The 13,722-nt window shown below is 41.8% G+C and overlaps 2 protein-coding genes across 13 annotated transcripts in view; both read left to right on the top strand.

The window, feature by feature from the left end:
* The window catches only part of itsn1 (intersectin 1 (SH3 domain protein)), a 37,354-nt gene extending 34,050 nt beyond the window's left edge, over positions 1 to 3,304 (top strand). For all 10 annotated transcript variants that reach the window (XM_035606156.2, XM_047335209.1, XM_047335211.1 and 7 more), the window contains one exon: positions 1 to 3,304. This exon is cut by the window's left edge and continues 314 nt beyond it. The gene's annotated coding sequence lies outside the window, so the exon portion shown is untranslated.
* A 1,275-nt stretch (positions 3,305 to 4,579) lies between these two features.
* si:dkey-22n8.3 (uncharacterized abhydrolase domain-containing protein DDB_G0269086) lies at positions 4,580 to 13,463 on the top strand. Of its 3 annotated transcripts, XM_035606143.2 has the most exons (7): positions 4,582 to 5,144; positions 5,887 to 5,974; positions 6,219 to 6,311; positions 6,562 to 9,141; positions 9,766 to 9,826; positions 10,314 to 10,432; positions 12,801 to 13,463. In XM_035606143.2, the coding sequence occupies exons 1-7, from the start codon at positions 5,106 to 5,108 to the stop codon at positions 12,824 to 12,826; spliced, it is 3,006 nt and encodes a 1,001-aa protein (XP_035462036.2). In that variant the 5' UTR covers positions 4,582 to 5,105; the 3' UTR covers positions 12,827 to 13,463. The 3 variants fall into 3 exon arrangements, with proteins under 3 accessions (XP_047191239.1, XP_047191240.1, XP_035462036.2); XM_047335283.1 differs by lacking the exon at positions 12,801 to 13,463 and having other exon boundaries at positions 4,580 to 5,144; positions 10,314 to 10,610; XM_047335284.1 differs by lacking the exons at positions 6,219 to 6,311; positions 12,801 to 13,463 and having other exon boundaries at positions 4,580 to 5,144; positions 10,314 to 10,610.
* The last annotated feature ends 259 nt before the right edge of the window (positions 13,464 to 13,722 follow it).

The following is a 13,722-nucleotide window of genomic DNA, read 5'->3' as shown; positions in this document are numbered from 1 at the left end:
GTGTGTGTGTGTGTGTGTGTGTGTGTGTGTGTGTGTGTGTGTGTGTGTGTGTGTGTGTGTGTGTGTGTGTGTGTGTGTGTGTGTGTGTGTGTGTGTGTGTGTGTGTGTGTGTGTGTGTGTGTGTGTGTGTGTGTGTGTGTGTGTGTGTGTGTGTGTGTGTGTGTGTGTGTGTGTGTGTGTGGCTGAATCCCCCTGCTTCCAAAGCAGTTTTAATCAATCTGCACAGAGTAAACCTTTTTCTTAGCATTTTTAGTTGCAAAACTTTAATTTTGTGGAAAGCAATTGGAATTAAGAGTTTATAATCTCCGTTTCAGGCTACAAATCAGTTTATTCCTGTTGCACCTCTCAATGACAAGGGAATTCAAAATGCTTTACCTAAAAACATAAAGGAAAGAAATGCAAGACAAGACACATTTAATCTGGATTTAAAAGATTCATGTTGTAAAAAAAAAATGGACCAGTTAAACAGATCTGGGATTTTAGATTATAAAGGTTAAGACTATTTCATTAGCTCACTATAAATGATGTGGCACTACCAAGAAATGAAAAACCAAAGGCCTGTTTCTGTTCCAGTCCAGTCCAGTCCACCTCTGTCCTCCATGGGATCCAGTACAGAATCAGAATCCAGTCCTGTTGGAGATCGGCCGGGGTCTTTACAGTCTTCTCTCCTTTTTGCTTCATCAGACAGACACTCCAGTGACAATCCCAGGCCTCCTTCGTTGTCTCAGCAAACCCCTAAATTCCTGTGTGTGTGTGGTTGTGTGTGTGTGTGTGTGCGTGTGTGTGTGTGTGTGTGTGTGTGTGTGTGTGTGTGTGTGTGAGAGAGCGACAGACTGCTGGTGTGAATGACTGTACGAGTGTCAAGGTGAACGAGCTTATTAACGGTACGGTTCCAGTGTACATTTTAATTTTATTTTTCAGAGTCTTACAATTCTCTCCAGAGTCTTATGAGATCAACTCTTCAGGCTGTCACCGTTGAGGTACTCCACATGTAAAGGGACCATGACAAATTTAATTTATGTACAGGTTTTAATGAGGAAAAGCTGACAATGCTAATAAGCTAAAAAACTATGAAAGACTTTTATGACGAGGGTCCGGTCGGGGTCCCTCCGTGTCAATTAAAGTGATGCTGACGATCACGTGGCTGAAACAGGGAACAGGTTTGAACAGCTAAATTGAATTTGAGGTACTGTAAAGAAGAATGTCTCAGTTTTTCTTTTCTTTTTTTTGTCGAATGCACATGGGGGTCGTAGTTTTAGGTGATTTTTTTTGTCACACATAATTTTTACCTCAGTTGTTACGTCGCTGCTCAGTGGTCGTCACTATGCAGGGAGGGAAAAAACCTGTAGGAGTCAGGGGGCCCACAGCTGGATTGATTGGGGGGGGGCCTCGAACATGCTGGTACTACTGAAATGTATTTTACAGAAAACAGACACATTTCTGAACCTGAGAGTTAAAGCTCAGTGCAGAAATCATGTAACTGTGCGTCGGCACTCCCAGCACTTTTTAAAAAAAACAGACACTGTCACGGATATTAGAGCAGAGGAGGACGCGACTCCACTAACGCGTGTCACGCGGCGGCCATTTTGAATAGTCACAGAAGGAAACGTTAACCTGAAAGATCAGTCAAACTTGTGTTATTCTTATTGTGAACAAGTCCCATGAAAGATCAAAAATGTGTCTCAGTGCAGCTGTACGACTGCAGTTTTGTGCAAATGTAACTCAAGCAGGAGGAAACGGTTTGGGGCTAATTTTCAGCGGCGGATTAATCCACATTGGGTGCTCCGGTTCTTATTTGGACGGTGTATGTGTGATTAATTCAAAAAAAATCTACAGTGTGTGTGTGTTTGTGTGTATTCATTGCAATGAAGGAAAATGTCACCCAGTGCAACAGTGCAGATATGTTTTTAAAATATTTTTTGTACAACAGTGGCGCTCTACGGCACAGAGGAATGATACGTACCATACTTAGTTAGTAGGATACATTATCTCCTGGCTTTCTGCTTGGTCTTTTCAATAGTTGAGAATATGAAAAAAAAAAAAGAATATCAGTCTCGTTTTCAGAAAAGCGAATTCAGGTTAGGCCAGTACAGAACTTATGGTCCTCTGATTTCAGAACCATATCGATTTTATGTTTTTAAGATGACTTCCACAGATTTGAAATGTCATTGAAAAGGCTCCTGGAGTAGATCTGTAGGAGTAGAAGCTATGTTTAAGCTAGTAACTATGAGGACCTCAGCTTCAAGTGCTTAAATTAGCAACAAAACTGACTAGCTAGCTAGCAAGTTAGCAATTTACTGCTATTGTTTGGACTGCTAACCCCGTATCTAGCTCAATCTAAATGTGAACAATTTGTTTTTAAGATTAAATCATATTTATTTAGAAAGACGAATATCAAATTCTTAAAAAAAAAACTGTTTGTACACAGCTGCGTGCTACTGGTGCCTTCAAATCAGGTCGTGCTAGCTTGTTCATGAGATGGTACCAAAACGAAAGGCCGCGCAAGTTGTCGTTAACCTTTGTCACCTGTTCTTTTCCTTATTCTTTGACATAGAAAAACAACAACAGATATTTACTTTTGTTTTAAGTGTTCATATATTCATATCAAACACAAACTCAGGAGTTACTTTGAAGGCAGCGCTTTATCTTCCACGCAGACTTTTCCCAACCTGAGTGTTCAAAATGGCCGCCGCGCTAGCCAGTCGGACAACGTAGATTCCGGCGTATTGTTCGCTCAGCAGAGTTGTATATATGTTAGTTAGCTAGCTACTTGGGGCCAGTTAGTAAATTTAGTTAGTCGTTCATTGATTTAACGCCACGGTTACAGTCGTGTGCTGGACTACCAGCCACAGAGACAACCAATAGTTACCTTAGTGACCAGCCACTGTCCAATCGGAAGTCAGCGAGGCTCAGCCAGTTGCAGCATCTTGACCGTGGAGGGAGGTGTGCATGAATGTGTGTTTTCCCCCAGAACGAAGCTTGATGATGGTGACGGTCATCATCATCATCATCATCATCATCATCATCCCTGCCGACCCTGTCCTGTTCATACTGTACTGTTCTCCGGTACCCGCCCTCTTCACCCTCGTCTTCACACTGTACGAAAAAAAAAAGAACCTAATCCAGTTTGAAACTGTTCTTACTGTCTATCTTCCAGGTTGTGTATAATACTACTGCTATCTGAGAGTTAATATATGAGCGCTACGGGCGGCGATAGAGACGGCCTGCTGTTAATTATCACTGTAGAAGATGATGTACGTTGTTGTCTTTCAATGTTCAGAATAAACTTCAGTTGGACCAAGAATGCAGCTGTTTGCAACAGTGATTTCTGTGGTAAATATTATTTAAACATAATACATACACACACGCACTAAATTTAATCAGAGTCGTTGTGAGATGATTAAATCAGTAAGAAAGAAAATGAATTACAATTTCATCACCCTCTAGTCGAGCTTCAATAACTCAATAACCAAAAGCCAAGAAGGCCAAATGAAAAAAAACATTTAGACTTTTCCAAATGTTTTTTTTTTTTTTTTGGTTTACTTAATACATTTTGTGATTATTTTTTCATAAGTTCAAATCACATTAAATTGGAAAAAAATAAAAACATTTTGTGAACCATAACGTGATTTATAACGTATTTTACTAGTTACCTTTCTTATTACTCACTACATATATCGCTATATTATTTCTATTATTACCGAGACCTGAGTGCTGTATTTCGTTCTTTCATGTCCCACGAGCAGAATGACAATAAATATACTTGAAACTTGAAACTTTAGTTTGAACTCTGAACTCTGAACCCTCCCACGTGGTCAGAAAGGCGCCTCACAGAGGAGTTTGGGCCAAGAAGACACTTACTATATCACACTCTGTAAGAATCAATCTAGGGACGAAACTAAAACAAAGTCACCTCAGTCAAAGTAAATGAGATCCACATCAGAGAGTGAGTGTGAGAGGTAGTGTTCTCTTCTCCAGCTCAGTGTTGTGCTGCTGGCACACATGCAGTGAAAAGGGGCGTCGTCGTCTTTGAACGAGCTGCGTCAAAACAGAAAACTTCATCAGCACCAAAACAGGAATTCAACCACCTTTGCCTTCAAAATAAAAAAACACAGAATAGTATGTTATTTATAATACTCAAAGTAGTTCATGAATTGTAGAAAGCCTGGTTAGAATTGCTGGTATTTATTGATTATATAAGATAAGATATGATGAGATAAGATATTCCTTTATTCGTCCCACAATGGGGAAATTTGGACATTACAGCAGAAAAGTGGATAGAAGAATAGAGAAAGGCATTTTGAAAAGCAATAGGTATGTACAAAACATAACAGAAAATATAAAATAGATATATAAATGCTCTATACAGAGCAGTAGCAATGGTTACACATGGAGAATAAATATAAATATTGCACAGTTTGTTATTGCACATTAAGTGTACGTATCACCAGTTGGGAAATTTTAACAGTTTCTCTGAAATTATCTTTTCATTATCCTCTTACACTGAATTATGTTGGACATTGGTTAATGGGACATTCAGAGTAGCTAAACTGATTGATTCATGCCTTACACCACAACGTAACTGCACTGTAATTTATTATTCATGCTTTAGCTGTCTTATTCTACAGGAACTTATTTTTATCGTCTATTTTAATCCTTAACGTGATCGTTGTCGCGGCTGGGTCATTACAGGACTAATGTATTTGGATGGCCAAAAGGTCAGTACATTTTCAAGTTTGCCTTAATTGTGAGCTTTTATTTTGACAGTCCCGACGGGAAACACGTGTTGTCTTGCGTGTGTCTTGACGTCACATGGTGTTAAAGCTCTCACAGTCTGTTTATGTAACTGTAACGATATAAAAGACGCAGCTCCGCCAAACTAAACCACGTTAACTCGCTGGTGAACTGACAACAGGCGGTTTGTTGTCGGTATCAGGGGCATTATCTATTATTATCACCCGTTGACAATATAAATATGCGGTGTTGACAGTGTCATGGTGGAGGAGAGACACACTCGGGACATTTAGTTCCTTCAACACATTCCTCAACTTTACACTGAGAGACAAACTATACATTTCTTTATATTTCATTGTTTCAAACCAAACATGGCGGCTGCTTTCTTCAGGGGAAGGTCGTGTTTAAATGTGAGTATACATTTGTTTGTTGGTTGGTTTTCTACATGTGATTTGAACCATGCATTAAAAACTTGAATGATGATGGAGGGAAATATTATTTAAATAATTTACTACTCAGATGATAGTACCGTACTTAAAAAAAATAATCCGATGTCACTTTAAGGTTTCATTCTGCAGTAAAAATGTCCCCTGAGATTTATATTTGAGATTATTATTATTACATAAATACATCACTAGTTACTTCAATAAACTTAATGTGCAGGTAACTTGTGATTCACAATTTTAGGGTTTGTGTGAAAAAAAGGAAGAAACACATTTCTGATACAAATAATTGTCTCAATATTTTGTACTTTTTTTCTGTCATGTTTAAGTTTTTTGATTGTGAAATATGTAAGCTGTTTAAATAGGAAACATGCCAACGGATGGTAAGGTTAAATCTTAAAACTTAATAATATACTATAAGCTCTCACTGGTTTTTATGTGGAAAATCTTAACTTGAGATGATTTTCTAATTGTTAAAAGTAGTTAAATAAATGTAAATACTCATGTTAAATAGAAGTACCTACTGTAAGAAAAAAAAGTCTTACTTTCCATCACTGCCCATGACATTTAAACTTTAAGCAATATTTTCTCAAAATATCTGGAATTAAAAAAAGAAAAAAATCAGTGTAGAAAATTCCTATTCACAAACTAACTATTCAGACTAGAAATAACATTGTGGCTGTAATAATTTGATCCTGTGTGTGTTCAGTTGTGTAGAGTCGTGTGGAGGCCGCAGGCTGCTGCTCTGTTCAGCTCCAAACCATCAGACAGAAACCTGCCACGACGGACACACATCAGTAAGATACAAACATCTGTCTAAATTTCTGCCAGGTCTTTACATGTAATCGTATCTGTCACTATATTCTATTCATTATATAGTTTAAGTCCCCATATTTGCATTTATAAGAAGGATAAAAACATTGAATTAAGTTTTGAATCCATTTGAATGCAGATGCGCACATTGTTTTTAATGCACAGATAATTAAAAAAAAGTTTGATGAGTTGTTTTATTCTCAACATGTGTTGTGTTACTACTGGCAGAAAAAGCCAAGCCCCAGCCTGCAGTAGATGTCGCTAAACTCCTGGAGCAACTCTTCTCGCAAAGGAGGCCGGGCACAGCGCCCCCTGCTGCCGGTAAAGCTCAGTACATATGGTGTCGCAAGCTGGTGGCGGAATAACGTCTCGGCCATCGACGACTACCTCCAGATTTCTGTTGTTTTTGTTTACCTGGAACGACTAAAACCCTTCGTCTAAAAGTAGTGGCTGAATCTTTTTTGTTATCTGAGATAACAAACTGTTCATTGATTAAATCCCTAATCATTGATTTGTTCTGCTTCTGGTTTCACATCGTTTATATCCACTTCTTTCTCCACTTCCTCCACAGCTCAACCTGTCAAAGCCTCTACCGTCTCCTCCCCGTCAGATATTCCCCATTTGTCAAAAACAAATCCATCAGTTTCTTCAGTCTTTCCCGCCGCATCTATTGTTTTCAAGGAAACTACATCTACTGTGAACACTGCACTGCTTTCCCCTCAATCAGCATCTTCCGCAGAGCCAAAGACACCTCAGCAGCCGCCTCTTGGTGTTAATCAGGACTTTTATACAGCTTCAGCTTCATCCCCAACCAGCGCAACAATAGAAACCAAAGTAGAAAGTGCCACGGAGGCAGATGAACTCACAGCTTCTTCTGTGACGCCCTTATCAGCCCTCATCATAGAGGAGACTGTAGAGAAATCAACTCGTCCAGTTGCTACAGTAGAACCCTTGATAGAAACTGCAACAGAAACATCAGTAGAGACCAACCTTCCTACCGTAGAAGAACTAGAAACTCAAGCTTCTGTTGTTGAAGGTCCAGTAGAGCCTACGATAGACGTCACACTAAATGCAGCAGCGTCAAAAGTGCAAACCAAAAACACAGATTTAGAGGAGGTGGGCACCTTGTACGCTTCCACCGTAGAATCCTCAGTAGAAGCTACAATAGAATCATCGGCAGACACTCCTCTGGAAACATCAGAGAGTGCAGCCGCTGTTGATGAAGGTCAAGTAGAGCCTATAGCAGAAGCTGAAGCCGATAAAGACGGTGTAGTTAACATCTTGTGCAATGCCAAAGATGCACCTTTAATAGAATCACCAGTAGAAGCCGGTCTACCAACTGTGGACGCAGTCGAAACTAGACCTTCTGCTGTTGAAGGACCAGTAGAGCCAACAGTTCATTTAACAGTAGATTATCCAACTCAAGTACGAGCCAAGAGCGTTGAGTTGGGAGTGGATACCATCTCTAACACTACGACAGTAGAACCTTTATTAGAAACTACAATAGACCCATCGGTAGAGGCCAGCCGTCCTTTAGTGGTAACACCTGAACCTGGAGCTTCTGTTGCTGAAGGTGCAGTAGAAACTACGATAGACCCTTCGGTAGAGGCCAGCCCTCCTCCTGTGGTAACACCTGAACCTAGAGCTTCTGTTGCCGAAGGTGCAGTAGAAACTATGATAGACCCTTCGGTAGAAGCCAGCACACCTCCTGTGGTAACACCTGAAGCTAGAGCTTCTGTTGCCGAAGGTGCAGTAGAAACTACAATTGAAGCTCAAGCAGTACAAACCAACAGCACTGACTCATGGTTCAAAGTCCCACTTGTTGCAACGGTAGAACCCTTATTGGAAACGACAGTAGAACCACCAGTAGAGGCTGTCGCCTCTCCACTAGAGAGTGAAGCTGCTGTTGTTGAAGCTACAGTAGAGCCTACAGTAGAAACTGAACACACTGCCTTCGTCCAAAATGAACAAGAATCTGCGGTCTTACCTTTGAAAACCAAAGAAGAATCTACAATAGAATCTATAGTAGAATCATCCTCCGGGAATGTCGCTGTTGAAGAGGGCGTGAACGAATCTGAACACATGACTTTAGAGTCTGTGACACTGCATTCAGTTCAGGCTTCGGTGGAGTCTTTGGAAACCGACGAGCTCCTCCAGACAACATTAAGTCTTGATGAAAGAGCAGAGATACGACTCCGGGAGTTGTTGTCGGTCCAGACGGAGATCGGCGGCGAGCACAAAGCTGAGAACTCGGGTGGAGATGGGGGCGAACATTTGAAAGTTCTTTCACGGTGGGATTCTCTGTCTGACGACCTTCACGAGTTAGAAGGAGAAACCGCCACAATGGTGAGTGAGCTCCTCTGTCGAGTTCCCGCAGAGCTGTCCAAAACTGACGCCGCGGTAAAAAAGAGTTTTGCCTTCCATCAAACTGTGGGAACTAACGGAGAGCGTTCGCAGATGGAGGAGAAGGCGACTGAGGAAGAAGATATGGCGCTGGTATCGGTTACTTCAGCCGAGGTGGAAACCGAAGTTCTGCAAGAAGCAAGTGATGCACTTGAGGAAGAAGCGGACGTACCAGCAAAAGACGAGAAGATGGAAGTTGAGATGGCAATAGAGGATGTTGTTTTTAAGGACACGGCAGAGGCTGAAATTTTAACTCTGGGTTCTTTCTCTGAAGCAACCGAAGTGATAGCTGAGGTACCCGTTATAACGGAGGCCGTGTTCGGCTCTGAGCAACAGCCACCTGACCCTCTGCTTCTGGAGCTGGTACCGCAGATTGATCAGGAAGCTGAGAAACGGTCCGGAGAGCAGGAAGGAAGTGTCTCGGAGGGCACGCCTCTTGACTCTGTGACGATGGCTGAAGTTGAGGCCTCTCTGGGAACTCTGGAGAACGAGTCCCTGGGCGAAAGCTCAGCTCTCCTGGAGAAGGACGCTCAAGTTCTCGCCGGAGAGACGAGGGTGGAGGTAGAGGAAGGAACGGCGTGCGAGGAGAGGACTGATGCTCTGAATGTCGAGTCTCTCGAAGCTGACGAGCTATCTGCAGATCTGACTGACGCACTGGAGGAGGAGCTGCTCTTTGTTCCCGGGCATGTGGCAGGCGAAACAGAAACTCAGACCGGTCAGGAGGTCGTAACAGCAAATATTTTAGATGGTATGTTTAACATTGAGCCCCAACAGCCCCGAAATATTGCTATCAAATCTGAACACAAATACATATGATACAGATATTTTTTAGATTCAGCATGACTTGCACTTTTAAAAAAAGTCAATATCTCTGATGTCCATCACATTTCATCGTTCATACAGACAGCAAAGAAAAAGAAAGACACTCCTTATTAACCCAGGACCTCCCTGATGATCATCAAGTTTAAGTTTTATTAACCCTAAGAAAACAGTCGATAGTTGTCTGAACATCCATGGAGACATTGCAAACAGGAACTGACGATAGAAGCTAATTCGGCAAACCCTCAAATGATGTCAATTGGCCAACGTGTAAACAGATAGAGGCTTAAATGTGGAGCTCAGGTCCTCGGCTGACCCTTGTTGTGCTGGAAGTATTGAGCCAAAGCCAGGAAGCAATTACAGTAGCTTAGATTAGTATAAAGACAAATAGGATGAGGGGGGTATAAAAATAACCTGGCTCTGTTCTAATTATTATGTCGCATCTGATTCGTTGCACAAAAAGATATGTTTAAAACTACAGTTTTGTTTTGATGATGATCAGGTGTTGATGTTTTCTGGTGAAAGTGATGTTATGTGTGTGTGTGTGTTTTAGATTTGGATCCAGTCCAGAGACTCTTCCTGGAGAAGATCAGAGAATACAACAACCTGCGCAGGTTAAGAGACAAACTAAAGTTCCTGTTATTATTCTGCTGAACCCTGTTTATTGATTCCTCTGGAGGTTTTAAAAGACACAAACCTCTGAATGTACTCCCTAACAGACAAAGGTTTTAAATTTGGCTGCTGTTTAAAAAACAACAACTGCTGTTTCCAACAGGAGTAGAATATGAAAAGGTTCCCGTCGTACCAGGCAATCAAAACATTTAGGTTTTGTTCTGTTATTTTACAAGTAAATGTTGTAAATCGACCCATTTAAGTTAAATATTTCATGATTCAATTTGGTCAGGTCTGTCTTAGAAAATAGAAAATGTGCAATGCAGATTTCCTGGTTATTAAATTGGTTAAATAAGTACTTTTACCACATTGTGTATCCATTACAACCACAACAACTGTAAGATTGAATACTTGATGTACACTGTGTAATTCGATGTGGAGGACACGGATCAACTGATGGACAAATATTTCTCTCCTCTCTCCTCTTAGTGGTGAACCGGTGGAGGCGGAGCCAGATTACGAGAGACGCCTGTCAGAGGAGACAGCCAAGCTCCAGAGACTTTATGGAGGAGGAGACCTGAGCAGCTTCCCTCAGTTCACCTTCACCGGTGAGAGACACATTTCATCAGTGACGGGTCCTGGGAGTCTAATATTCCCTTTCATTTGCTCCATAGATTTTCCATAAAATTGAAACCTTCCAAGTCTCTAAGATTGGTTCTCCAGAAAGCATCAAACGTCACTTTACTACATGTTCTTTAATCACATTTCTACCGTCCAAAGACACAAGAGCATTAGAACCAACAATTATTGGGAATACATAAAAAAAAAAAACTGAATTGAAAAATGTACCATTCTTTGATTTAAGATTGAATCAGTACAATAATCACTTTAGGTTTGAGTTCAAGTACAAATAAAGGCTTGCAGGTCATTTTTTATTGATTATATTAATCGAATTAAATCATTTATTGATTTACATAACATTCATTAACATTTCGCTTTTGTCAAAAGCGACTTAAAACCATCAATTTTTCACACATATCAGAGGAAGGCAGGTCGATTTAAGGGCCTTGCCCCCGGACCTCACTGGGAATCAAACCCCAATCCCCTGAACCAAAGTCAGCGGTGTAACCCACTGATCTATGGCAGCTGCATCTGATGTAGGGGCTTCTTCCTTTTTGTCAGGTGGGTGAAGAGTATGCAGTGATTGGGGGTAGGGTAGGAGGTATGGGGGTTAGGGAAGGGAAGGACAGAGGTGTCAGGAGAAGGGTCAGGGGTTAAGGGTGGTATCAGCTTCAGGGGGTCAATCCTCTCGGTTCTATTAAAGATCCGGCGGAATCGCCTCCAGAAAGAGATTCTGAGCCTCCAGCACGTGATTTTCCACCGTCTTGATTCTGCCCATCAGTTCGTCCATGAACTTGTTTCTGGCCTCCTCCTCCTCGTCCAGAGCCTGCTTGGTGATCCACAGAGACTCCTGGAGGTCCGATTTCTCCTCGCTCCACAGGCGCCGCTCCAACTCCATGTCCTCCTGCGCCTTGGTCAGTGCCGCCGTGAGGCTGGAGGTCGCCTGCAGGTTTTCTTGCAGAAGGACGGACCTGGCGTTCTCCGACTGGCTCAGTGATTTCTCCAGGTTGTCCTCGGCCTGCGCCAGCGCAGACCGGAGTTGCGACGTCGCCTCTTCCTCTTTCGCCAGGCGCGTCTCAGCCGCCTCGGTCTTTTCCCGCTCGGCTTTGAGAGTTTTCCGGAGTTGGTCGACGTTCTGGGCGGCGGTTTTTCGCATCCACTCTGATCCAGACAGCAAGCCGGCGATGTGGTCCTTGTCCTTAGTTTCCTCGGTCAGCTCTGTCTGTATCTGCTGTATCTGGTAAATCAGGACACACTGCTCTTCCTCCAGGTCGTAGATCAGCTGCTCCTTCTCGTTCATGAGCTGTCGCAGCTGCAGCTCCGGAACCGTGAGGACGGCCTGATCGGGCACGTCCGCGCCAGCGTTTGGTTTGTCGCCCGGCTGTTGTGGCAAAACCTGTCCAGTCAACGTCAAAGACTTCTGGTGGGGTTGAGTGATTGCAGGCATGGAGGCTGCTCCATCGCCTGCCTCCTCCATGTGATGACCGGGCTGCGGAATCGTCTCCTCTCTCTTGGCGACTTGATTGGAGCAGGGACCCTCGGTGGGTTTGCCCTTCTTCTGCGTGCAGTTCTTTTCTCTGCTGCCTCCCTCCATGCTGAGATCTCTCTATTCTCACCCGTTGGTTTTGGTTCCGACTGAAGTGAAGAGTTGGTTTGTGGATTACAGTGCTGACCACCGAACACATACGGGAACATTTCACAGAATGTCAGGATGTCATCAAAGCCATCAAAGCCATAGCAACTGTTGTCATTGCAACTTCAAAATAAAACATGACATGGAACAGGATGTTATATTTTTTAAAATGTGCACATTTTATTTTGAAGGAATAACATGATGAAAGACTTTATTTATTTTCAAGTTAATTCATTTAAAAAACTGATTTTCTTTTAAATCACCCGACGTGTGTCAAACACACAAACAAATGAAACATTAATAAAAACCTGTGATGTTTACTGTACCTTAAATGTTGATCAGTTAATTGACATTCACCTATGCCTTGTTCTCAGGGTTGACAGAAGTCAGAAGTGAATACACATTTTGAATAGATTTAGTGCTGAATGTGGATGCACTGTAACATTCATACAAGGACTATACAGTCCTTATATTCATATACAGTCTTTGCATCACACTGTCATGAGGCTGCAGCTACCTTGTGTGGGGTAATACATTGTCTGATAATCCAATTCCCTATGGAGGTTATCTTTTTTTTTTTTTTTTTAAACCTCTGGAACATGATGTTTCAGTTCTACAGCACTGCAGCTGATTAATAGACATTTTCCCAGCACAGACTCAAAATAAGCTAAAATTCATTTTCTTTTGTACAGTATTTTTATTTCTGTTGTTTTTCTCTGCAGAGCCCAAAATGGAGCCGGACTCCTAAAGATCTTCAGTCAGCCTCTTCTCCTCGGCCCTCTCACCTTTTGACCTAATTGAGAGAATGGGTTAAAAATAATTATTTAAGGAAAAGTATTTTTCGAAAGCTGTTTTTCTGTACTGTGCAATAATGATAGAAAGAATTGTATTTTATTAAAGCAACTTAAAAGACAAAGTCTGTTGTTTTCCAGAGGTTGAAGACTCGGGTCACATGACTCGACTCGAATCAGACAAATTTAAGGACTATAGAGACTTGCTCTATATACAGTCTATGGATTTGGTTAACTTAAAAAATTATATGAATTAGACTTCATGACTTGAGACTTTTTGAAAAGATTAAGAATTCATATTTTTGAAAAAATGAGATTTCAGGTGCAGTGCATGCTAATATTATAAAGTTTGAAATAAAATGATGTTGTTGTTATTGACGATAGTAAGAGGAGAACAGCAGTCTGGGTGGGCGTCCGTCAGCCTCGGCAATAATAATAATTGCAGCAGTGGGTGTCTGGGGGACCTCATAATGTCAAATTTTAGTAAGATTTATAAAGTGTAAGCAGGCTGTTAAGTAAAACTCAACTTTTCATGTCTTTGAGTGGAATGTGGTCATCAGAATTTCATAAATGACTTTAACTTCCACGACCTGAGCAATGACTTGACTCGTCTTGATTCTCACCACAGGAAACTGGGACATGAAGATTTAAGACCTGAGACTTGAATGATGTGTGACTTTACACACACAGTTGGCAGTTTCCTGCGTGTGTGTGTGTGTGTGTGTGTGTGTGTGTGTGTGTGTGTGTGTGTGTGTGTGTGTGTGTGACCTGCGATTAAAGCCTCATCACACAGGGTGTTCAAGGCCTTGGTGAACAGCAGGTGGAGCCGTCACTTCTGGATCTCTCTCTATTT

The sequence above is a fragment of the Scophthalmus maximus genome, chromosome 10 (genome assembly GCF_022379125.1).
Source record: "Scophthalmus maximus strain ysfricsl-2021 chromosome 10, ASM2237912v1, whole genome shotgun sequence".
Classification (NCBI taxonomy): Eukaryota; Metazoa; Chordata; class Actinopteri; order Pleuronectiformes; family Scophthalmidae; genus Scophthalmus; species Scophthalmus maximus.
The sequence above is the reverse complement of the archived record's forward strand: the minus strand, read 5'-3'. Positions and strand labels throughout refer to the sequence as shown.

Bases quoted from the DNA above. Each gene is read 5' to 3' on its own strand.
- si:dkey-22n8.3 (XM_047335283.1), top strand. From the start codon at position 5,106: ATGGCGGCTGCTTTCTTCAGGGGAAGGTCGTGTTTAAAT. The intron at 6,312-6,561 runs GTAAAGCTCAGT...CTTCCTCCACAG, and splicing joins CACAGCGCCCCCTGCTGCCG to CTCAACCTGTCAAAGCCTCT. The intron at 9,827-10,313 runs GTTAAGAGACAA...CTCTCCTCTTAG, and splicing joins GAATACAACAACCTGCGCAG to TGGTGAACCGGTGGAGGCGG.